Source organism: Varanus komodoensis, unplaced genomic scaffold, assembly GCF_004798865.1.
Source record: "Varanus komodoensis strain SLA01 unplaced genomic scaffold, ASM479886v1 scaffold94, whole genome shotgun sequence".
In the NCBI taxonomy this organism is placed as follows: domain Eukaryota; kingdom Metazoa; phylum Chordata; class Lepidosauria; order Squamata; family Varanidae; genus Varanus; species Varanus komodoensis.
In genome coordinates, this window is record NW_025336646.1 from 1,401,693 (window position 1) to 1,427,387 (window position 25,695).

At 41.0% G+C, this 25,695-nt stretch overlaps 1 protein-coding gene across 1 annotated transcript; it reads right to left on the bottom strand.

Annotated features, from left to right (window-relative positions):
• Positions 1–2,131: 2,131 nt before the first annotated feature.
• Positions 2,132–24,240, bottom strand: SRP72 (signal recognition particle 72). The gene is made up of 19 exons (XM_044418916.1): positions 24,024–24,240; positions 20,115–20,235; positions 18,744–18,867; positions 17,872–18,015; positions 16,540–16,651; positions 15,714–15,745; positions 14,930–15,054; positions 14,782–14,839; positions 14,463–14,594; positions 12,715–12,843; positions 9,919–9,991; positions 9,242–9,306; positions 8,623–8,718; positions 7,442–7,545; positions 5,921–5,998; positions 5,145–5,282; positions 4,873–4,910; positions 4,061–4,220; positions 2,132–2,425 (listed from the first exon to the last, which is right to left on the bottom strand). Exons 1-19 carry the CDS (start codon positions 24,157–24,159, stop codon positions 2,245–2,247), a joined length of 2,046 nt encoding a protein of 681 aa, XP_044274851.1. The 5' UTR covers positions 24,160–24,240; the 3' UTR covers positions 2,132–2,244.
• Between the last annotated feature and the right edge of the window lie 1,455 nt (positions 24,241–25,695).

The following is a 25,695-nucleotide window of genomic DNA, read 5'->3' on the forward strand; positions in this document are numbered from 1 at the left end:
TTGAGCAACCCCGTTTGCACAGAACAAGAAGACCTACATATCATATCATTGTCATATCATCCAAACCTGGTGTGATTTCTGAAGGATGGCTTATTTGACCTATGGCTTTTTTATGCCCGTGGTGGCTTACTGTATCATCCCAAGCTGGCAGGGCAGTTTCATTATGGGTTGCTGGAAATGGCGAATGCGTCCCAGCTAACAGCAGCTACCCTTTGCCACTCCTTGCAGTCTTGCTCATGCCACTGCTATATTCCCTGGCCACTGACAGCCAGGTAGCACTTTGGAGAGAGATACTTGCTGTCTTTAAAAAAAAAGGTATTTGGGCAGTGAGTAAATGGAGCCATTTAAAAAACTTATTTTCCCCTCCATTCTTCATAAAAGTGCAGTCAGCTGCCTGATACATAGTCTTGAATTGTCAATATCTTTCTTCGTCAAAGGAGGCAAGGGACAGTATCTCCCAATTGGTGGGGTGATCCTTTCACTATTAAAGTGTCAAATTGACACTTGTCAGGGTCTTTTCCCTCAGTCAACACACAACTGACTGCAGCAAGTCCAGGAAAGGGTTATTCCTCTGCCCCCATTTTCACAGCTCCTTTTCTGAGCAGTTGCTATTTTGATTACTGCACTTTCAATAAGGTCTTTTTTAACTGTTGGGACTATTTTGTGCAACTGTAGTAACTGCTCCAAAAAGAACTTGCTAGACAATGAGATTCCTGTTGAAAATGGAATTCAACACTTAGTAGCAGGAGTTGATACTAGCATGGTGCCTCCCCACATTTGCTTTGATGCTCCAGGAATCTGACAAGGTAAGACTATACAAATTGGAAGGTGAGTCTATACCCTTTCATACTTGTGAAAGAACAGGATTTTAAAAAATTGACTTGATTTTCTTATTCCCAAAGAACATTTTTTAAGGTGGCAGAAGGAGTAAGTGCTCTGAGAAGGGTAGCAAGTGGAGTGCAGGGGGAAGGCAGGACAACGAGCAAGGTGAGTTATGCCACAAGGGCACCAGTGATATGTGCTGAAGCCACTGGGAGGACTGCATGTGAACAAGCCATGGCAAACCTGGTCAATCTTTCAGAAGTTCTGTAGGTAGTTCAGTGAAAAACCAACTCATGGTATTTGTAGAGTGACTTGGCATGATGTGTACAGATGTATCTGGTGAAAAAAACCCTCACAGTAGCTTCAACCAGGAGCATGTATACATAACGTTTACACTCTAACAGGAGACTGGTTCTTCTTTCATTCAGAGCATATAGTTACACCAGTGTTCCTTACTGGTGGTCTGGAGGCCAACTAAGGATCTGTACTGGGTTATCTAGAAAACTTCATTTCTCCTGGTGACCGGCTTATCTTAGAGCTCATACTCTATTACGACTGCTACTCATTCTTTGAAATGGATAGGTAAGGGGTAATGGCCAATGTAAGTGATACTTAGAACAGAGCCACTGAAATTAATGAGGCTTATTTCAATGGGTTTAAGCAGAACTTACGTTGAGTTTCCCCAAAGCTTGCACACTTTAATGGGTAAATCAAACAAAATACAAGGGCACAATTCTGTGCACCTTTAGACAGACAAATATGGCTCCCAGCATGCCCCAGCCAGCTACACTATGCTGTGGTGGCTGGTGCATGATGGCAGCTACAGGACTACTTCTGTTGAAGCATGCACAGAACTGCCCCCTCGGCTGGTTAGCAGTGCAATCTTAGAATTGTCTACTCTGAAATAAGTCCCACTGAACTCAACAGAACTTGTTCCTGATAAGGATGTACAAAACCAGCCTAGTTAGTAGGCTGAGAGTTAAGAACCTACATTCCCTCTGTTTTGTGTGTCACTGTAGAAAAGAATAGGAAAAGAAAATATAAAAATTGCCTTTCCTTCTAACAGTATGCAACAGCTTTGGTGCGTGCATGTTTAATTGTAACTTTTATACTTTGATATCTCCAATTGGTAAAATGTAAATTATTGAAAGTATGCCAGTCAACCAATTTGCCAATATTTACCAGTGCAGTGTAAGAAAAGATTTACCAAACCATGGCCTGGATTTTATAGGAGATGATAATGTCACCAGCCATGGGAACTATTTCAAAGAAGGAAGATCCCCCTAATCACTATAGAGAACAAACCATGTTTAAAGTCACCTTCACCCTGGTTTCTGTTTGACCTTTATTACATTCTTAGGATCTGCAGTTGGAAAAAAGGAAAGCTAGACTATTTGCACTTCAGCAGTCTGCTTGCCATGATCACCAGCCTCCTTTCCCACCTTTCTTTTTCTTCTGCTGCTGCTTCTTCTTTGTCGCTGCTGCACCAACAGGCTTCTGGTGCCTTGGGGGTATCATATTGCTTGTTGATGCAGAGGGAACTGCTGTGATGGTGCCAGGTCTTGGGGATGTAGGTGGGCTGCTTGCAGTCTTGCTCGCATCCCTGAAAGCAGAATGACACAAGTGGGATTATGTAATAGAGTTCAGACGCATGGGAAGCTTTAGGTTCTCTGGCCAACAAACATACATATGAACCACATGCTTTACTGCCTGTGCTGAAGAACCTTCTATAGATGATACTAAATTCATTTATAGATTCTAGTTTTTACTGGAAAAATATACATAAACAGACTCACGCTAAGGACTGAGCCAGAGCCAACTACTATTCTGCAAACACTAAAATGCATACCACTTTCATGCCATCCACGAATGAAACAGTTTGGTAAGCTTTGTCTTTGAGAATATTATCCAGTCCTTCCAAATGAATTTGGCTTTAGAGGTGTAGACTATTTACACCTGACATAAACACTGACCAATATCATGATTAAATTAAATACCCATCAACCTGTGGGAAAGCATGTAGAGTAGATGTTAATGTTTGCTTCTCACTTTCCTGTCAGGTTTGTTATTGACCCCTTGTTTTCAGGTCAATTAAATGTAGCAATATTTGCCCCATTTTCCAGTGTAGAATGATCAATTCAATCCACGTCAAAGTCTTCAAAAGTGCTACTGTTTCTCTAAAACAGGGAAAAGTTATATTCTCCTAGGGTGAAGAGGCAACTGCAGATACACCAAATACAGGCTATTTACTTACCTCTGTCTCAGCGCAAGCAAAGAGGTTCAAAATTGAAGGCAAACAGAGACATGGACAGAAGTGGGGACATACGCGACCTTTGGACAAAACATTTATACCTAAAAACATTTCTATCCACATGTTGAAAATGTCCCCAAAATTTGGTTTTTTGCATTGTTTCTCAGGCTCTTGCTTTGGAGGTGTTCTATTTATTTATTTATTTATTTATTTATTTATTTTTCGATTTATATCCTGCCTTTTTCCTCAAAGGACTCAAGGCAGCTTACATCATTCTCCTCCTCCATCTTATCCCCACAACAACAACCCTGTGAGGTAGGTTGGGCTGAGAGTCTGTGACTGGCCCAAAGTCACCCAGTTGGCTCCATGGCTGAGTGGGGACTCGAACCCAGATCGTCTGAGTCCCAGTCCCATGCTCTAGAAGAACCTGTCCTCAAGGAAGTTCTGAACTTGCAAAAAAGATGAGTGAAGCCACATGATTTACTTCCCTAGGTATTTGCATGTGAAGATAAAATAGTCCATGGATAAACCATACCTGAATGACTTCTAGTCCTCAGCAGCAACACACTCCCACCCTACCCCAGCCAAATCATGGTATAGGAGGTCAATCACTTTCTTTTAATGGGCTTTCAGATGTAGAAAAGAAGCCATGCCTCCCACTTTTAAGAATCCAGAGCCTAAAGCCACTGCTGTAATCATGAGCTGAAGTAGCTGGCTTCTCATCTCCTCTTGACTGCTGAAAACTTTGCTGGACTTGCCGCCTCTTCTGACTCCATTGTGTATGGATAGTTACAGAGGGGTCCTTCTTCTCTGCTTCACTGGAACCCACATCCAGTCTGCCAGTCACTCATGTCTGTACCCCAAAATTATGTATGACAATCATCTGGCTCATAAAAGAAAGATACTTCCTTTTGATCTACTACTACTTGCTGTGAAACATGACTAGGACTAGAATCAAACCCCGCAAGGCTGGATCCAGTTACTTACAGTTCAGAGGAAGCTGTAGTCACTGCCCCCTGGGTTCCTTTCCCAATCTGGTCCTTCTTTTTGCCTTTCTTCCTCCCACGGTAGTAGGAGCGTTCCCGCATTGGAAGCCAGCGTTCGGGATCAGGAGTCATTTTCGGATCATAGTTCTTTGGCAGTTTGCCTAAGTGGTATTCAGCACAAGACAGTAATGTGCATGCAATGATTTAAGAACAGCTCCACTGCATGTAAATGCCTAGTCCAAAGCTGTATATATCATCCCCATGACAGACAATTCTTCCACTGTGGGCAAGCTACATCAAAATTAATTTCCTTTCAGCAATAACATACTATGTTGTTGTTCAGTCACAAAGTCATGCCCATGGACAACATTCGCAACCCCATGGACAACATTCCTCCAGGTTTTCCTGTCCACCTTCCCCCAGAGTACACCCAAGCTAACACCCACCACCCCATCCAACTGTTCCCTAACGGAATGAGAGCTAACACCTCTGCCGTTCCCTTCTCCTTCTGCCTTCAAACATACTATGCCTAGGATTAAATATTGACTTGCAGAGGAGCTGTGTCTCCAAAGCCAAAGGAGTCTCCTTTGCTGTGCTCCCAACCCAGAAAGGCAAATTGGTGGGCCGTGATATCAACAGCTGTAACCACACTCACTGACTTTATCTGGCCCACAGAAGACCCAGTGAGGGAGTGATCTGGCTTTCCACTTTACGGTAGTTTCCTATCCCTGGTTTAAATCCTTTTAGCCAACAACTGCTGGAGCACTTTTTTTATGCCAGACTGTTGGCAAACATGGACAACATAGCACTCACCCTTTTTCTTCTTCTTTTTCTTCTTGATATCTCCTTGGCTAAAAAAAAACACACACACACACAAACACAATGAACACACATGAACCTCCTTGATTAAAGAAACAACAGAAAAAACATAGCTAATGCATTGCAAGGAAAGAATTTTTTAAAGGGTTCTGTTTCAACGTTACTGAGAAAATGAGGTGGCATTTATAACTGGAACATATAGATTTTGTTTACTACTTAGGATTAAATGCTTGAGATGATTATGTATTTTAAAAAAGCTTTTTTACCCTTGCTCTTTTTCCTGGTTCTCTGTTGCAGGTTTTCCTCCTTTCTTTCGAATATATGTAGCCCCATGTGAGTTTTCAAGTGCATCCACATCTACCTTCAAAGACATTGTGTCTGAAGAAGGCAAGTGTTTGCTAAGACTATTGCAGGAGAGGAGTTTAGGAACAATATGCATGCATTAAGTAAGAGCAAAAGGATGATTCTTTTCAAGGATACATTATTGGCAGACAAAAACAAGGTGCTTGAAAACAGGAAACCTGAAGAATTACTTGATGTGTAAGAAGGGAGTATTATAGGATGAGGTGACAAGTTTCCCTCTCTCTTCTGGGGTGGAAGGACAGAGTGACCATGAATGCCTGAGCTTCTAAAAAAGGAAAGGAGATAGTTGGTGAAGACATTTAGAGACCAAACTGTAGAACAGCAGTATGTATCTACATGAGGCAGAAACCCAAGGTTGAAAGACAAGTCCACTTACCCACCTCTGTGGGTGCTACTCTGCAATATATGGCTGGAGATGTGTGTTGTACAAACTGAGCACAAGCCTTGAATGGTGTGGCCACTATCCAATGTGAAGGGTTAGTCCTAGAGCATGCCCTAGAATCCTTTGCAATACACAATAATTTTCTGATGGGCACTTAGGCCTCCTTCAGCTGTCAAGCACTGCACTCCAAGAGGGTGGAAACTTTGAAAAGCAACACTACACACTGTATTCTTACAATGCTGCACTTTGTAAGAATACCTTCTAGTCCCATCCCCTCAGCCACATGATGAAGGATACACTTTTGCCTTCTCACCATCAACCAGAGAGTATGCAGAGATGAGCTGGGCCAAGGTATGGACATCATCTGGATTTTGCCTGCAAAACAAAAGCCATGCAATAGTCATTTAGCCACACCTAGAGAGAGCCTAGTGCTGTACACCAGAGGAAGACCTACTGCCTGTTAGCAACCAAGTGAAGCATCCTGCCTCAATCTCCCATTGCTGAAAACTACTCACAGAGAGTTTGCAACTGGGTGGTGCAGAAATGAAATAAATAATTATAAATAAGATCATGTAGGAACCACAAGCAAAATTTCAAAATGCGTGTAGGAACTGAGACATGGGCAAGCATTTCTGCATCTTGTTCTCGGGTGGGTTGGCGTGGGACCTGCAATGACTGGTCTCCATTTTCTGCAGTGCAAGAGAGTTGGTTGCTGTAATGGCATGGACATCCACTTGGTCTGGACACCACAAGGCTTCCTAGATAGAAAGCTAGATAGAAAGTGGTGTAGTGGTGAAGAGCATGGGCCTGGGACTCAGGCGATCTGGGTTCTAGTCCCCGCTCAGCCATGGAGCCAACTGGGTGACTTTGGGCCAGTCAAAGACTCTCAGCCCAACCTACCTCACAGGGTTGTTGTTGTGGGAATAAGATGGAGGAGAATGATGTAAGCTGCCTTGAGCCCTTTGAGGAAAAAGGCAGGATATAAATCGAATGAATGAATGAATGAATAAATAAAAGCAGCAGCAACCTACAACTGTGCTGATGCAAGTGTGAAAGGTGCTTTATGAGCAGCAGTTTGGGTCTACACGCCTCTATATGAATTACTGGCTTTTCTTTATCTTTTGGAGTTTTTCTTGTTCGCTGGAGCCATAATGCAGCAAAAAAAGAAAAAGCAGAAGGGAAAAAACAAAAGTTCTCTCCTTTTTTAAAGTGGAGAACAGGCAACTGGAAAAGAAGACAAACTCCAAGGTTTGTAGAGATAAAACCACAGGAAAAGGGAATAAATAAGAGGAATTAGAACAAGCTCTGTCTGTCCCAGGTGGGGACAAGGAATGACTTTCCTGGGAGGAGCCGAAGGGGCTGGGACCAAGAGGCCCCACCCTTCTGTTCTGGGAAGTGGAAGGATGAATATCACCTAGCATTGGATAGGAAGGATAGTCTGGGGTATCTGAATGCAGGCTAGAGGAACCTACTTAAAGCTGCCTCAAAGTATCAACAGCCAAAAGGTTCAAACTCACATAACCTAAGAGCTTTTTCAATGCCCATCAGAAATGGGCTCTTGCATTCTCATGCTTGACCTATCTTTCAGAAGTTTTCTAGCCAGGCTGAAGTACTAGGAGAATGCTACCCCACATTTAGACTAAAACTGGAGCTTACAGATTATTTTCTTTGCTTTTAATACACTTTACCTTTTATTCAGCATATTTATTCTATGAAGGTATTTCTGTATACTATTGAAGTTAAGTGTCAGCAAACTTTTTCAGAAGGGAGGGAGCCCACTTAATTCTCTTCACACAAGGCTCACAGCAAAGGACTTACTTCCACAATTCCTCTAAGTCGCTGATGGCTTCCTTTTTCCGGCCATGCTTTAGCTTGAAGTTCGCAGCTTCCCGGATGAGAGACAAATGAACTGGAGACTTTGGCTGAAAAGCAAATGATGTTCACTTGATGTTAAGTTTGAAAGGAAGCAACAGGTTGACACAAGTGGCCATCATTTTACATGGCTGGAGAGACGGATTCGGAGTTCAAGAATCTCTACAACTGCATGTCAGAGCTCAGATCCTGGCTCCCCCACCTTGTAAGGTTTCTTTTCTGGAGCATTTAGTGTAGCAGTTACTTCAGGTTCCTGTCAGTTTGAAAACAACAACCCCCATGAGAAGGTGGTTGAAGAGAACAGAGTGAATGGAGGCCCACAGACAGTGGGTTTAAGTACCACTGGTGCCAGAATCGCATTTGCTTTGTCCCTGCCTGCCACCTATATAAAGGTTTTTTTAAAAAACTTTCAGGAATATCTGTGAAATTTTGGAGACTGGGAAATATTCTCAATTTAATGTTGGAGAAGCAAGCAGAGTGGCGCCTTGCATAAGTAGGAGTGGGAAGTAAATGCAGGGGAAATTTGGGCACCTACGTTAATTGCACCACTACTTAAGTGTGCAAATTTCCCCTCCATTTATCTACTTCCCCTCCATTAATTGCATATATTTCCTCATTTTTGCAAGTGCTCTGGGAAAGGAGACTCAAAAATAAGGGCAAGATAATGTCTTCCTTTTCTGGAGTCACTGGAGTCAGGAAAATGAAGGATACCAAGAACTGTCAGGTCAACAACGAAAACTGAGAGGACCACATTGCCAAGAGGGAAATGCCAGACACATTTTTGGTGTGACTCCTTTTGACACAATTCCTCCCTTTTGGATGTTCTTCAATGAAACAGCTCAGGAATGAGACCCTGGCAACTACAGGCAAATTACACTATGTGCAGTCCCATTTTGTCAGTTGTCAATTTTCATGTTATTTTACATGAAATAATCCACATTTCCACAATTTTTAGGCACAAATAAAACATGCAAACAAAAAAATCCCAGCTGTGCATTTTAAGGGTTTACTACTACTATTCTGGTTTTTGGAGGGTTGGGAGAATAATGAAAGCTGAAAGCAAGTCTGTCATGCTCACACACCAGATAGTTTGTCTTCTTCCAACACACCAACGCTCTAATACTTGCCTGGTATTTCTGATACCATTCAATAGCTTGTGCCAAGACCTCTATGGCACTATCAATATCTTCTTCATGGCTGTACATTGTCACTAATGCCGAGACCTGTGGGTGAAATGGCAGTGGAGGAGGTGGTGAGCAGGTGGGCAAGATGCAGGCATTAAGCACAGCCAAGTGCCATCCTGGCTCCCATTCAAGATGGCCGCTTCCTGCCCCCATCCGCCCATCCGCAGGAAAACGTTTCGTTGCCGTGTGTGCCTGTTCCTTTGTGCCAGCCATCTCAGAGGCTGGCATGGTCAGGCTCGGGCCAATTTGAGCCTGTGAGCCCTTGGCAGCTGCCCCATCATGCCAACACTTGACTTGGGGCTTGCTCAGAGTTTATACCTGACGCGCGGTAGTGCAGACTGATGAGCCCGAGGAATCTGTAGGCCAAATACATAGCTGGAGCCTAACTGAACCTGAGTACAAGGCACATAGTCAAATATGACCCTAACTCAGCCATTTGTATCCAACCATGAGACCGAATCAAGGTCAGAACGGCACAGGAGAAGCATAATATGCCAAGGTGGGTGGTGACTCAAAAGGAGGCACAAAGTTCTGCACGTATTTAGACTGAGCTGCAACTCACCATGCCAGGTTTGTGCCTTAGCTCTTCTATCGACCTAAGAATGATGCATGCTTTGGTGACACTGCCTTTGAGAGAAGAAGAAGCAAAGTCATCAGTAATTTTCTCCAGCCCTCTGCTAGGGCAGCAGTTAACCCATCTAGTAAAACCTCTTTTCTGTTGGACAGAGAGGAAGGGACAGGGGTAGGGTTTATGTACGCTACAATTCTCTAGGAGCCAGCATCATGAGATCTCAGCCTTCACTTAAAACAAAAGAGCCCCTAGCCCCTCATGATTACAAAAATATGCTTGAGAGCATGCAGGCAATACCCACTCAAGTCTCAGGAGTCCAAGGGATGCTTTAAAAAAGAATTCCACTAGTCAAACAGGACTGTCTGGTACAATGTTTTATCCTTTCTCATGATTAGGAAAGCCAGAGTTGTGCAAATTATTAAAATTTTTGCAGAACAATAAATATACAATATGTAGGATAAGGAATTCAGCTTTTCTTGAGGTGGACTTTTAATGTCTTCAGGCAACTTTCTGTCTTTAAGCTAAGCAGCTCTCGAAAGGCTGTCTCTCTATGAGAAAAAATGATTTAAGAATGTGTGCAGTAGAAACAGTGTTTATATGAAAATAGTCTAAACCAGCTGCTGAGTGTACATAAAAGTTCCCTTCCAAAATCACATAACCTGCAGTACCTTGAGCAACTTTCAGCTGTGCCATGGTCAGCTTAATTTCCACTGCTTTCTCAGGATGCTGTTCAGCAAACTCCTAGAATAGCACAAAAGTTGGGAGACTTTCGGTCAGGATCAGCTTTATAAAGCAGGAACCTTGCAATGAATGGCCGGTGCCTTGAGGAATCTCATATCACCTGACTTCCCTGTAACTAACTGAGGCATGTATTACACTGAAGGACTCACTGAAAGGATTTGTCTATTCAAGTGGAGACAGTTTTACTAAGCAATTAAAGACCCGAAGTACTGTTGGCAAAGCTGAACAGCGAAACTGAGGACACTCAAAACAAGGCAGACATTTTGACATAATCGGGGGACTTCCTAGGTAGGCAATAGTACAATTATGTAATTTAAGAAGGACTTTAAAAAAAAGTAACCTAAATCGGCCAACTACTTGTCAACTGCCTGCTCCTGCCCCAAAGATATTTAGGGCAGCAGGCAGGCAGAGTGGGGACACCTCTGGCAGCTGTGCAAAAAGGTAGCTCTCAAAGGCACAATTTGGCCAGCCACTTGGCAAGAGTGACAATGGGCTGCTCTTGCCAAGCAGTTCTCTGGTTCTGGCCTTAGTATCACAATCAGTTGCAGTTTCTGGGTTCAGATGGTACAACAAGTCATTGTGGTATTGTGAAAGCACAGAAGAGCCCATTAGTTCTGTTTGTGGTTTCTACCAGCCAAATATACTATGATGGGCTCTGGATGTCCTGAGAGACCAACAGTTGTAAAAAAAAAAAAAAAAAAAAAAACCACTGTGGCTTGTTGTGTTGCACAACCCTACTCACTGTCCAGAGGGGGGGAAAATGCAAAGAACAGCAATTCCTGACTTTGCTCCTTCTTTTTGTTTGGGATACGATGGAGAAGGAAGAGAAGAGAGAGTCACTACTGCTTTCTCACAAACATTGAGAAAAAAACGGATTTTTCCACTGTTTCCTCTGGGCAGCTCTCACTTCAGCTCCCTGAGAGTGGGGTAAGCATAGAGGAACTAGATGTTAGGTCAATCCTGAGAGTCTAGTAGTTAAATCTATATCTGGGGACTACTGAAGGTATCGAGTTTGTTACTGTTATTTTTAAAGACAATAAGGGGAGAGAACTAGTCTGAAATTCAAATAAAACACAAACTCATTCTCAAAAAAAGGGGTGCACAATGGGGAAAGTGTGAGAAAGGAAAAAGGGATCTGAGTTACACAGTGTTCCAGGCTGTCTTAGGATATAATATTAGGGTATTTTGGTGCATGATCCCACTTTTGGCCTTCTGAAGTGCTCACTGTTTGCAATATTGCAAGCAGGCTCTGTTGTTGTAGTTGTTGCTATTAGTAATAACAACAATAGCATTTCTATACTGTCCAATACTTGAAACTCCCTGGATGGTTTACAACAATACATAATATTCATTCATTCATTCAAAGCATTTCTACCCCATTCTTTACTGAGGTTTCAGGACATTGATACAATAAAAAGCAGTATAAGATAACAACTTGTAACAATAAAATAACAAAACCCATAATAAAACTCTTATGGGCCAGGCACATCTCTGGGGAGCATATTCCAAAGTCAGGGCACCACTGCAGAGAAGGCCCTTCTCTGGGTAGCCACTCTTCTGATCTCCTTCTGATCATAAAGAAGGCTCCTGAAGAAGGACCTCCAACCCAGATCTTAGGGGGCAGGCAGGTGTATATACAATATAAAATACAGGAAACAAAACAAAAAAAGCCCACATTACCATACAAAATTTAAAAATTAAATCAAAAATGTAAAAAGCTAAAATAGCATATACAAATTAATTCTTAAGATCTATTTAAACTGCTAACAGAAGCCCCAGTGTAACAGTAAACCAATTATATGCCAGTCTTAACCTGATGCTGAAAAGATATTAAAACTGGTGCCAGGTGGACCTCAGTTAGGAGTTTGTTCCAAAACTGGGGGGGTACCACTGAAAAGGCCCTTCTTCTTATTGCCACCAACCAAGCCTCCTTGGAAAGTGGCAACTGAGGCAGACCCCAGATCTTGACAGTAGTGTGCAGGCAGATTCCAACTGGAAGAGGAATTCTGTTAGGTACTGCAATTCCTTCCCACAGAAGATGCATGTTATTGATGCATACCACATACGTAGCCTCTGGGGTAAGCCTGATTCAAGAAGCTCAACCACACTCTCCCCATGTATTTGGCCCAAAGCAAATGTAAACTGCCCAGCCTCCCAAGTATTATTTTGAGTGCTCTGCAGATTCATGCATTCCTTTGCCTCCACTCTACCCCCTCCCTTTTTTAATAACCAAAGCACAACATCTACACTGGATTGGTTGGTCCAGTTCACAAACTGAAATCTACTTATAATTAAATACCATAGTATATCACTCACCATGTTTTGAATGTTAACAATAACATTAGCCATGGTTTTAAAAGTCATCACTGTACCATAGTTTAGCTTTGTGATGACAGGCAAAAAAATAATTCAGCCATGAGAGCAGTAAGAGGAATAAGGAAAGATCCACACTATGATGTCTGCACTGGACCTTTTGGATTAAGGCAACAACCCATGGTTAGTGTTAATCCTGATTAAGAATTCAGTCCACACAAGGCCAGTGGGTAACAGAACGGAGAACTATGTACATTCACACTGCAATGGTGTACAACGAAAAAAAATGAGATCACGTTACAGTCAGTATTGCGAGGAATGGTATTCTGATACACACTGATGCTTAAGAGCTCGGCCATCTTCTTAGGAAACAGGCTGCTTATTTTTTCCAGCCGCTAAATGCAACTCACCTGTAGGAGCTCTATTGCCTTGGTATGCTGCTTTTCTCGACACAGCTGAGCTGCCTGGATTAACACAGGGAGGAGGTGCTCCGGACTCTGGGACTGTAAACTTGCTGAGAGTCTGCGGCATTGATCAGCCTAAGGAACAAAAGGGAAAAACTCGGTTAGAAACAGACTCTATAGGAAGAAAGCAGCATTTGGACATGTCAGCCAACAAATAATCAACTGGAGTATAAGAGGAAAAGCATTTCCAGCTTGTGGCAGCTCTTCCCTGCCTTGCTCAGGAACAGCCCACAGGTATCGTACATACACAGATATTGCACCAAAGATTTGATGAATTCTAAGGGTACTTTTCATTTTAATTTCAAATATTATCAGCCCTCATATCACCCCTTTGTATTCAGCTATCTTACAACAATGCCTTTCAAGCAGTGTTCCGGAGAACCCCAGGGTTCCTTGGAAGCTTACAAAAATTCCTCAGTGAGAAGGCTGACTGCAGCAAACAAACCGCTGAAAATTTTCTTGGTATGACTGGCCTTCCCCTATCTTGAATCTTAGGCTAGGGGCCAAACCCATCCTTTCCAGGGTTCCCAATTTGGCCTCTGGAGTTCCCAGACAGCCACACTACATTATCCTGGTCATCAAGCGTGTGGTTGACTCACATCTGTTGTGTTGTTTTTCCATTTTAAGAGGTTGAAATGCCTCTCCTAAGGACAATGTTCTGGCAGAGAATTAAACTATAGTATGTTGCTATTTTTGTCTTTCCCCTTTTGCCTTTGGCCCGACCCACCACTGAAAGCCCCAAGAGCATCACCAAAATGCAATTTGATTCCCGGGCTGAAAGAGGTTCAATATCTGCCATACACTGTACAGCTGCAGGGAAGTATTGGGCAGCTTTTGTGGAACACACAAAGTTCACAGTGGTCAACAGTGAGGACTGACAGGGTTACTGAACTCCATGCTCTACAACATGCCCCAGAACATTTTACAATACACAAGAATTCAAGAAACTTGCTAAATACTGACAAATATTTAAGACAAAGGCCCTGCATGATCATCTAGATGTACAATGCTTAAGCAAGGATTGAACTACATGTTTTAACAGTACAATCTTATGGCCTCCCAGTATTGCCCGGAGGCTATCCAAGTTCCAACCCTGGAAAAACACTCAAGGGCCTTCTGCCCACTATTATGGTTCTTTCCATGCTGCCTGGGCTAGTCTTTTATCTTTGGAGTGAGCATGTCAGGAGAGGGCCTTCCAGGTGGCAGGAAAGGATCCTCTGAAGAATCCTGGCTGTGCCTCTTTGAAAGGAGGCAAAACAGATTTAGATGGCTGAAATCAAGAAACTTGATGGTTTGAAGAGTGAGGGGAATTGAAGAGCAATCCTTGCTCCCATGCTTCTCCCACATTTCACTGGGTGCTTATAATCCTCCCAGTTCAAAGGGTTACAAGCAGCCATGCTGGACAGTGCTCTCGGAGACTGATATGCTACAGTCCTCCTTCGGCATGGGGTGGACATTGATATGCTACAGTCCTCCTAGGGCATGCGGTGGAGGGTGGACCCCATGAGGGAATACTTGCTTGTATCATGAACTCCCTCTGCTGCAAAATGCTTGCTCATTAGGGATGAGCGGTCCAGTTCATCCTTCTCTTCATGTGTGACTTTCTATGTGCTTGACATTTAGGACTGTACATTGTGAAATGAGTAGCTCAGTTCTAGAGTTCAGCGGACTGTGTGAAAGCAGGATAACATTACCTGGTTGGTGTACATAGCCAGCAGTGCTTTATTAAACTCTATTGCCTGAAGCTGTTTCTTGGAGAGTTTATGCTCAACACCTTCTGCATTGGTTAGCTTCACCTTTTTCTTTGAATCAAACACATTTTGGTCCTGAGTAAGACAACAACACAGATTGTTTCAGCAATATGAATGTGACATTTCTCAAGCTCTCTGCAACAATCTATACATACCACACTCCTTTATAAGTGCGGAGCAAATGTATACCAATGCACTGCATGGGGTAGATATTTCAAGTGATATAGGTTTATAAACATAAATAATTACTAGAATTCTTTACCTTGTTAATAGTAATGATGTTATTAGCAATGACAGCAAGCAATCCCACATCTGTTGGCCTGCAGAAAACAGGACATATGTACTTTTGTAAGTTTATGGAGTTTTTAAATGGGGCTAAAACCACCACCACAGTTTAGAGAAACACTTACTTCAGTTTGATTATCTGATTGTAAAGTTGCAAAGCTTCCTCTGTGTGACCCTGAAGCTGCAAAATGTAAGCCATCTGACCATGAATAATGGCGAGTTCAGCTTCAATATCTTCTTCAGTCACATCCTAAATGAAAACATTTTTTTAAAAAAAATCTTAACACATGATCTGAGTTCACACCCTTCTGTGATATTTGAATGGTTTTAACTTGCACTTTAAAACACTCAATATATTTTAACTACAAATCAATACTTGTAATGATATTGGTTGGTAACTAACACTTAGTAGGAAGTCCCATTCAACATAGCTGAGTAATTTTTATTTCTGAGTAATCTGAAGTAATTTTTACTTCTGAATAAAAATGTCTGTGATTACACTGATGAACACATCTATCTCAATGAAAGAGTAACACATGCACTTGTATCTTCCACACTGATATTAATCAGACTTCAATGTGCTTCTTGTTAGCTTTATTATGCTCACTACAGGTATTTGTCTTGCCTTAAGCAGAAGATCAATGTACTCAATTTTTTAATCATTAGTAGCAGCAATGGCTCTTGCTACCGGTCTGTCTAGCTTGACAGTCCATTGTCACACTTTTGTGAAGGTATTCACATGAAAAAATGCTGATTTTGAGTACATAAACTTTGGACATTTTGAAGGAAAAGCAAGCAAACATGATGCAATCTGAATAGGTTTCTACTGTTATCATACAAGAATACTTAAAATATTCACATTTGTTTTGCACACATAGTACATTTCCCAGTGCATGAAGAGCAACTTACCGAATCTTCTGAGAGAGACTGACGACACAAATCTACAGATAAAACACAACAAACGAATGCTGGCATAAGACAAGAGCCACCAGTCATGAGGTTTGACCAGTGATTAACAGATGCCTATAAAAGCCTTACTTGTAGCACACAAGTGCAAGGATACTGGAACTTCAAAACACTTTAAATGGTTTTCCAAAAAGTCCAAGTGCAAAATATGCATGGAATAACAATGCACAACTTTTAAGACCATGACTATATTCACATGCAGTAGTAAGCCTGAACTCCAGAAAATCAGCAACATGTGAGAGAGAAAAGCTTCTTTGCTCCTGCTCCTCCTTACTTGTAAACCACTGAACACTCCAAGAAAGCTTTCTTTAGCATGTTGCTGAAAACAGAAACCATACGCCAAGAACAAACTCTGACTTGCAATTCTGGTCTTTAAGGGATCATTCTATGTTATTCTGGCAAGTCCTCTAATGGGGAGAAGCAAAGCAGGAATGAATGGCCTGCAGGAACAAGCCCAGGCCATGTTCGCACTGCACTGAGGTTCCCCAGAATTCTAGCCTGTATTCAAACTGCAGATAATGTTTCTATATTAACCTAGCATCCTTTAACATGTTGTTTTCCATAACTAATATGTAATTTACCCTTAATGCATTTTGTCCAATACTGTAAAAGTATTCTTACATCAACAGAGGTCTAGAATTTCAGGAGACAACAAAACCTCTCTTCTTCCTGTATTTTCTCCACTTCATTTTTCTAGAAACATCAGACCTCACTACTTCCTTCTACAAAGCAGAGGGAAAAAAGCAAATTCACATTTACCAGTGATTACCTTCTGCTTTCTGCAAGCTTTTCATGGCTTCATTCAGCCTGCCTTGTCCAATCAAAGCACAAGCAGCATTGTAACACAGCTCATAGGTGGCTTCTTGAAGGCCCAAATCTTCCTGGAGCAAGCAAAAATAATGAAATGAATGATAAGAAACCTAATATTGAATTAGAATGAAAAACAATTTGCATGAAAATTTAAGGAAGATGGAAAGAGACACAAACAACTCTTCCAATTTACAAGTCCTTACATGAATATACAATAAATACATTTTTAAATACTCATAATCTACAAGTATGGCCCATGCCATTGTAAACACTGAACTCTCACCCTTCTAATTTATACTGATCAAAAAGAACAATATCCAAGCAAATCAATTTTTTCTAAAAGTTAAATTCCTTTCTTAATATTTGCAGTGACGTGCCAATAAGACCTTAGCACATCAGCAGCAAAAAAAATGTCACGCAGTGAACAGATTGGTGCACACATTCTGACTAAAACATTTAAGTGTACTATTTACTTTCAGCATTTCTTCCCACCTTTCTTTGAAATATACTCAAGAAAGAACAATTACAAACAATTACAAATATCCAAATCGAATATTAAAGTTCACAGTTAGTATATGAACATAAAAAAGCAATAATCAGAATATAAGAAACTGACTAGAAAAGCCTGTTGACAGGAATAAGTTTTATCTGCCTGCCAAAAGATAAGCATCAATGAGGTGTGATAGAATCTCACATGTTCCTAAGGTAGGATAGTCCACTGTCTTATCAGATAATTTCACATAAGTGGAAAAAAATCCAGATAGCACTTTGAACTTAGCCCAGAAACAGAAAAGTAACTAGTGCTGATGGTATAATATTAAAGTTTTGACTGCTGCATTTAAGGTCTTGTAATGGCATTAGGTGAATCTTCAAAGCTACCTTCAGGGGTGGACATTTATGTAGAACAGAGCACCTTAGCAGTATTATAAAACACAGGCTGTTTACATGTGACCTAATACAAAATATAGACAGATGCAAAACGCATCTTTTTGAGACCTAGGTAATATAAAGAGATAGAAGGTTGGAATCTTGGTAAATTTGAGAAATATTAACAAAATTCCACTACAGAGCATCAATCAACTGCCCAAAATGAGGAGAAGAACCATTCTTCATGAAGTACCTTCCCAGCCTCTATTCAACACCACAATATGATGTATGCCTGTACTTTTAGCATTTATGCTGTCCATCTATTCCAGATTCAAAGTAAGGAGTAAAAGATCTCTCTCTCTCTCTCTCTCTCTCTCACACACACACACACAGACAGTAATACCACCACCACAAACTTACTTACTGGCACTACTTTTTCCCATGTGCTTTGTGCAGCAATAACTGCAGAAAGGTTTGTTTTTCGTTCCTCCTCATAATCATCCTGTGAGTTGCGGATAAGGTCCCTATATACAGCTTGGCAGTCATCATAACGCTCTAATCTGTACAACTGAAAGGGAAAAACTATGTAGTTCAATAAACCTGACATGTAAATAAAGCATACATATGATTAATTCATGAGACTTTTCCTCCAAAACACTTCAGGCATAATTTTATCTTCAAAACATTCAGAAGGTGTTCCATAATTAAAGCAGAGCATTAACTCTATTGTTGTTACCACACAGTGAGCTTCCAATGCCAAGCCCAGACAAGTCTAGCTGCTAGCAGAAACTTCTCTACTAAATTTTAAATACACCTTGATCCTCAACTTGTATTTAAAAGAGACTGAAGTTGTATTCTTTGCTCTATTATTCCATAATTAATTTGAGTCAAACAGGTTTCTGGTAATACAATGTAAAATCTGATGGAGCTGCATCCAACTGAACCGAGTATCTTACAACCTGCTTTTCAGCTAGATTTCTGCTATTAGTTTATTTTGGATGATATGAAAGATCCTTAGCCATGAACAAGGGTAGGCAATGTGTGCCCTCACCAAAAAAAAAAAAAAAAAAAAAAAAAAAAAAAAAAAAGCCTTACAACTTCTCAGAGCCAATGCTGAGAAATCATGAGAACTGCAGGCCAAATCTTTTGACGGACCACATATTGTCTGTCCCTGGCATACAGACACCTATTTCTTCCAGTTTTTGAACTGCTGGTGCCCCATGTCTTTTTAGATTACACCTTGATGATAAAGGCGTGATTAATTACACAAGGAAGAGTTTTCAAAATTATAATTACCACTTGTCCATAAAGTTCCTTTAGCTTGTCTGTCTGTTGACTTGCTCCTTCAATGGTCTTCAGAGCATTTTCAATCCTGTTCAACCTGTACTCACAGTAAGCCTTCTCAAAGGCTATCAGATCACTGCAACACATAAGCCAGAGGTGGGCTGTTACTTCTCAGAATCTATTTTGCAAAAAGTGCATTTTCATTTAAGATCTGCTTGTCTTGTTGGAACACTAGTACACTGAACAAACTATACGAAGAAGCACATCAAATAAACGGGTGAAATTTATTATCTCAATCTAGGTTGGAAAAAAACTTAGATTTTATTATATCTATATTAAGTTTCAATTGAATATTATCATAAGATACTGAAATTATCACAGAATAAGAAATTGAGGAAACCAAGGCATACTCAAGTTAACAAATAAAAGGCACCTATGCTTTTTTCTTGAACATTAATCAAATATACATATTCAACACTGTGTAAAGAATGCTTCAAAAGGAGGGTTAAATGATATAAAGTGAAACATGCATTTCCATGGAGGACTTAGGGGTTGCCTCCATGTCTCTACAGCTCAGCAACTGACTTTCATGATGAAAGGAAGGTCTAACAGAATGATTCCAGCATTCTTTGCAGAGTGACTGCTTAAATTACTTCTGTGGGAAATCAAAGTTTAAAATTATTGAAATACCTTGCAGGTATGCTATCTAGAAGATATATAACATATTCAAGGGTTCAATCAGCCAGCAAGAAATGAACTACATAATTGAGTGGGAAAATATTTAGGAGGGCAAAGGAATATTCAGATTATTCATGTGAAATGTATCAATATAACTAAAAGATATTATAAAATTATAATGCAGCAGCAAAACACCCTGTAGAAAGTTCAGAAGATCCTATGGGTGGGCAGATGGGATATGCTGAAAGATGTTTCAAACTCCCACCTTTCAAAGAATGTATGGCATTCTTAGTAGACCTTTAAGGGTCTGATACTACATCATGAATTACATACTCTGGACTATAGGCCGGGATGGTTTAATAGCAACCCTGTCTTTATCAGAAGTAAAGAAGTAAGCCCTACATATTCACTGGGGATTATACCCTATTAAAGTGCTTGCAATTACATCCTAAATTCATACATTTTATACCCCTCTACTGAGTGGCAAAACTTGCAAATAAGGATATGAGAACAGTGGTACAGAATAATATTGCTTTCTTCATGCTTCCCCCCCACTCTCTCTCCGTGTGCGCACACATGTCTGAAAGCTATTAACTTTATTTTTCAACTCATTTTTGTTTTGCATATTTTGAAAAACTGATTTTAAAAAGCCTCACAGCTTCTTAGAGGCATATTGTCTGATAAGCATCAGTATTGAATATTTACCTAGTTAATACTTTGGTGTGGGTATGAATCACACTGAGGGCTTCTTTAAAACTTCCATTTTGGATAAGACATACCACTTTGCAGTGCAGAGCGCTCACATCATCCTTGTTGATCTGCAATACTAAAAGAAGCAAATATACACATTAAACTCCTGTGGGTGCCCAGTCACTGCTATTTATGTCTTGCAGCCTTCCTGTACCTGCCTCCTTTCAGAGTTTATGAATTATAATTCTCATCACCCTTGACCCTTAGTCATACTGGCAGTTATAATCTAAGATATCTGGAGACTACCAGGTTGGGGAGGCTACAGCACAATACTTTTCAAACTGTAGTCCAGGGAAGTTTATGAGGGCTCCCTTACTGAGATGATCAGGAACAATGTAGAAGGATCTACTGTTGCATCATGCTGGCAACTCAGATTGTCCACTGCTATTGATCTTCCCCTGCAAGGTGCAGCAGCAAAACGTTGAATTAATACTAGGGCACATTTTTGGTTCATACAATACAATGATCAGGCCCAAAAAGCTGGGCCAGTCTCCTGTGTTAATTAAATGGGAAATCTAAAACAAAGATTTTCAAACTCTGTCCTGTAGATCACTGGTGGCCTGCAAGCTTCATTCAACTGGTGTATGAAAAGGTTGTGAAGCAATTCAGAATATTATTACTTGGTCCTATATTTGTACAAGCAGCAAATTCCACTAAAGAATGGTACTCACTTCTAAGTAATATGCACAGGTTTATATTACTCCAACATGGAGGCATGTTCAACAGCAGCAGTTTTCAGGCTTATTTTTAAGAGTACTTGAAAGTTTTGGTGGGACTTGGTAAGCCATTTGTTATACAAATTAAGGCTTGTAACTCATAATATTTTATCCAGTTGCTGCTTCAAAGACAGGGGTATGCTGTAAACACCATAAGGCCTAGTTTACCATTAACTGATAATTTTTAGAGAAAATTTAATAATGTGCTGGTAATTATTGACTCTACACCAGGGCCTTGTTAGCCTGATCCAAAAAGTCAATCTTCCTCAAAAAAGATAATGTATAAGGCTAAGAAAAGATATTTTTGATTGCTCCATAATTTTTCCATGCACCTATACAGGAAACTGGCAGGCCACCAGTGGTATTATGGCAGCAGTTACAAGTGAACATGAATAAATAATCCAGCTGGTCACCAGGATAAGCAGTAGGGAACTGCATGAGAACTTGCAAAACCTCTGCATGGAAGAAAGCAGGTAATCACCATGCCATAAGTTTTTCAATAAGACATATGATAGCAAACAGCAATTTGACACAGCTGCCCCCATGAATATGCAATTCAGCAAAGCTTCCCACATATACAAGTGCCACTTCTCCTGGCAAAAGAAAGCTAGCATGGAAGCTGAAGATCAGATAACAGAGGGTATAGAAATTCAAAAAGGAGTACAACAAGAATGTATACTCACACCACTGCTTTTTAATTTGTATTCCAAGAACTTCTTTAAAGAGCAATTTGCTGATTTAAATAATATCATTGGTAATGAAAAGATTTTCAATCATATACTAATGGACATTATTACTAGATAAAATCAGAGAAAGAAGTATGGATACATTCTAAAATTAAATGTTCAGAAAACCAAGTGCAGAGTAATTAGTAAAAAACAAGTACCAAAGAAACACAATTAAAAAAATGAAAATGTGGAGCAGGTTGATAAATTATCTTAGAATTTGGCTGAATCTACAGTGGGATAATAGAAATTGAGTTAAAATAGAAATGGCTTGGAGTAGGACTTTTAAAATAAAAATGTAATGTGTCACCAAAAAATAGCACTGAGGATTGGTATATTACAGTGTTAGGTATTTTCAGTTCCGCTGTATGGCATGGAATCATGGACTTTTAGCACTGACAGCCAGAAAAGAGAGAAACATTTGAAATGTGGATTTATCACTGGATGGTATGAATTTCATGGCCTGAGAGGATAACCAATACAGAAGTATTAAAGAAAGTGCTAGAGTGTAAGTCTGGGAATCTGGATTCTAATCCCCACTTGGCAATGCCTTTGGGCCATTTACTCTCTCAGCCTAAGCAACTTCACAGGGTTGTTCCTGTGAGGATGAAACAGAGCTATGTAAGTGGTCTTGGGTTCCCCACAATAGGAAAAAAGGATGGATATTAATGGAATGCGATGATAATAATGTGCAACAATCAAGAAATTATAAAATACATATAATGAAGAAAAAATGAGTAATTTGGTCATATAATGAGAAAAGAAAGCTACCTAGATATTATGCTGAACATCTGGGGCCTTCCTCTGAGTGCCAATTCCAAGGGAGGCTCAGATTGTGGCAACAAGGAGAAAGGCTTTCTTTGAGATGGCCCCCATCTATTAAATGGTCTCCCCACTGTGGTCCACCTGGCACCAACCATGACATTGTTTTGCTGTCATGTTAAGACAGCGCTTTATACTGAGGCTTTTTAGGATATACTTTGCTATCCTAGGGTTTAAGGGAATTACCCATCCCAGGGATTTTTCTTTTACATGGTCATTCTTCAATGCATGCTTTCAGCTGTTTTTAATCTGTTTTAATGCTTCTTTCAATAAGATTTAATCGTATTTTATTGTATTGTTTTTCTGCACTGTTGGAAATCACGCAGAGAGTTTTGGCTGTGGGGTAGTATAGAAATGAAATTAACAACAGCAGCAGCAGCAGCCTGCTACAGCTGATTATACAAAGTAAAATAAATGGGAAAAGAAGTACAGTGGTACCTTGGCTCATGAACTTAATTCGTTCCAGGACTCTGGTTGTGACTCAAATTGGTTGTGAGCCAAGTCAAATTTGGTTCAATGTAAATAAGGTTAATTCATTATGTAACTATTTTTTTAATCACAAAAATTTGACGCAAAGTGACAAAGAACAACAAAGATCACAGCCATCTCCACCCCCCAGCACAACCGCAGGCACAGACGGGTGATTGCAGGTGTGCTGGGGGGCGGCAGACAGGTGCAATCACGGGCGCACTGGGAGGGGAGAGGGGCGTGATCGCGATCATCACCCGATGCAGAGTTCGCAACCCGAGGCAAAATTTTTCAGAAATTTCTGTTCGCGACCTGATCTGGTCATGAACTGAGGCATTCATGAGCTGAGGTACCACTGTATAAGGAGAAGAACATTTTGGCTGAAAAAACCTTAAAGAATAGATCAGGAGCAATGCGATAAAATCAGCAGATAGGCCATAGCTAAGGCCTGTTTAAATATGATTTATTTATTTTAGAACATATTATCCATTAAATCATATAATAATGATGATGACTAATCTCTATCAGGAGAGGAGATAGAACAAATGTATCTAGAAAATTTCAAAGTGCTTACTACCTCATTGTGGTAATTACAATGAGCTTGCAAAGTAAAGTATTATTATCAGCCCCATATTGCAGCTAAAGCTGGAAATGTGTTGCCTAAAGCCACTCAAAAGAAGCGAGCAACTCTTGCCATTACTGAAACTCCCAACAAGAACAGAAACTCTTAATACAAGGACATTAAAGGCAGTGCCTGCTGCCAGGTCACATCTGAGAGCTACTGACACGGAGCTGCCAAAAGAAAGGGCAAATCTAACCGTTCCAAGTGAAATTTCACCTCAGCCGTGAACTCAAATCAATATTGGCTCAGTCCTAACTTACCAGCAATATGGCTATGAAAGTACAGGCTTGCCGTGAGGACTTCCTTTAAAGTATTATAAATGCAGCACTGGATTGTGCAGTAATTAGTACGATTTCAGTTCGCTATGCTAACGAGAGAAAAAGGAAATGTGGGAAGGCTGCAAGCTCCAGGTTAGCCCCCCTCTCTGGGAAAGGAAGCGCAGGCAGACCAGCCCGAAGCAGGCATAGGAAGCCGGGTGACAGGGAAGGCAAGACCCTCCTCGTTCACTCACTCTTATTGACCGACTTCAGCGCACGCCCGAAGTCGCCGTTCTGGCCGCAGCGATTCACTTCGCTCCAGAGCGAGGCGACCGAGGCGCTCCCTGCCGCGCCGCCGCCGCCGCCTCCGCTGCCCGCGCCTGCCGCCATCTTGCCAGAGGTAGAGAAGTAACTGCAGCGGGTTAGGAAGAAAGCCGAGACACCAAGGTCCGACGAGAACCGTTCGACCCGGATGTAGATCTACGTGACCATTGACCCCACCGTGCGCGGTCGTGCGCTAATCCCTGGCTCTATGGTTCACGCTGGTAGTCCCTGCGCATGCACATGCGCACTTACAGGAGTGACGAGGTGAGCTCACACGTAGCAATAGCGCCTGCGCGAAGGAGGGCGGTTAGGGGGTGTGTCAGTCAGTTGGGGGGCTGCTGTTGGGTTACGCGGATAAGTCTCGTTGCTCTCTGGTGGGCATCTTCCAATATAGAACTGCCACTTTTATTAAATTTCTGCTGCCTCAGTCTGGGAGCCTTTGGGCACGTGCAGAGTTCTTTCCCCTCAAACAGCCAATGAAATAATAAGCCACCAAGGCATAACTAACTTTGCTCCTAGTTCTTTTGCATTTCTACCGTCGCAATTTTGTTCAGCTCACGACGCTCGGCAACAAGAAGATACAAATATGTTGTTCGCGCAATCATCAGCTTTGATAGGAAAGAGGACTAGATGGAAAACTAGTAACTTCTGAGAATACTTGTTCAGCCTCAAAGCTGTGCAGCCTTTGGAAAACCCTTTACCCTGCAGCAATCCCTTTTTCCTATCTTGCCAGATCATTAATCATGCACTCCCATAATCACCTCTAACGTTTTCCAGGTGAACAGTAAGACTTTTGTCAACCTGTTAAATTACTTAGGCTTGTAAGCCTCTACACAGTGCACTAATTTTGTGTGTTCGTTTACTTGACGTATTCCTTTGCTTCTTAAATTTGCTTATGACTGGGAAAATGTTTGATGCTTGGTGAGAGTTTGTGCTGAAATCTCAAATGAGGGGCCAAATAAGATTGGGAGAAGAGTTCAGTGGCCAACAGAATCCATTGTTCTCTAGCTCCAACAAGGCCAGTGTTGCACAAAACAGTGAACAAAATGCAGCAATACGTAAAAGAAATTATGCAGATGTGGGATAATTGCTTTTCCTTAGCTTTTAGCAGCCATTCCAGCTGGCTGAAGCTAAATGACCAGTTCCATTTGGTTTCTCTCTCTCTCTCTCTCTGAACAGTTCAAACTTGCTGGCACATTGTAACTGTATAACTTTAAAAACTGCTGTTTTGAGTTTGCTAATCCCCTTTTTATGTTAAGTCCTTTAGATCTAACTTTTTTAGATCATAGCAAATGTTTTTTGTTTTTGTTTTTTGCTATTCTTAGAAAATCTTCTGTGGGAGCCTTTTCAGCTGATAAACAGTGAAAATTCTTAAAACAGGTACCTTGTAGCAGGAACCAAACTTGGACTGGCTGAGTATTGACTTTTTAACCTTTAAATAAAGATAAGGATGCACACAGCTATCAATATTCCTTTTTATGACCATTTTAAATTATAAGACCTGATATACCTATTAAGACACAATCCAGTGCATGTTTAAACAAAAAAGGTCCTGCACTTCCTCATGTTCCCCATCCAACCATGTTGGGACTGCTAGAAGTT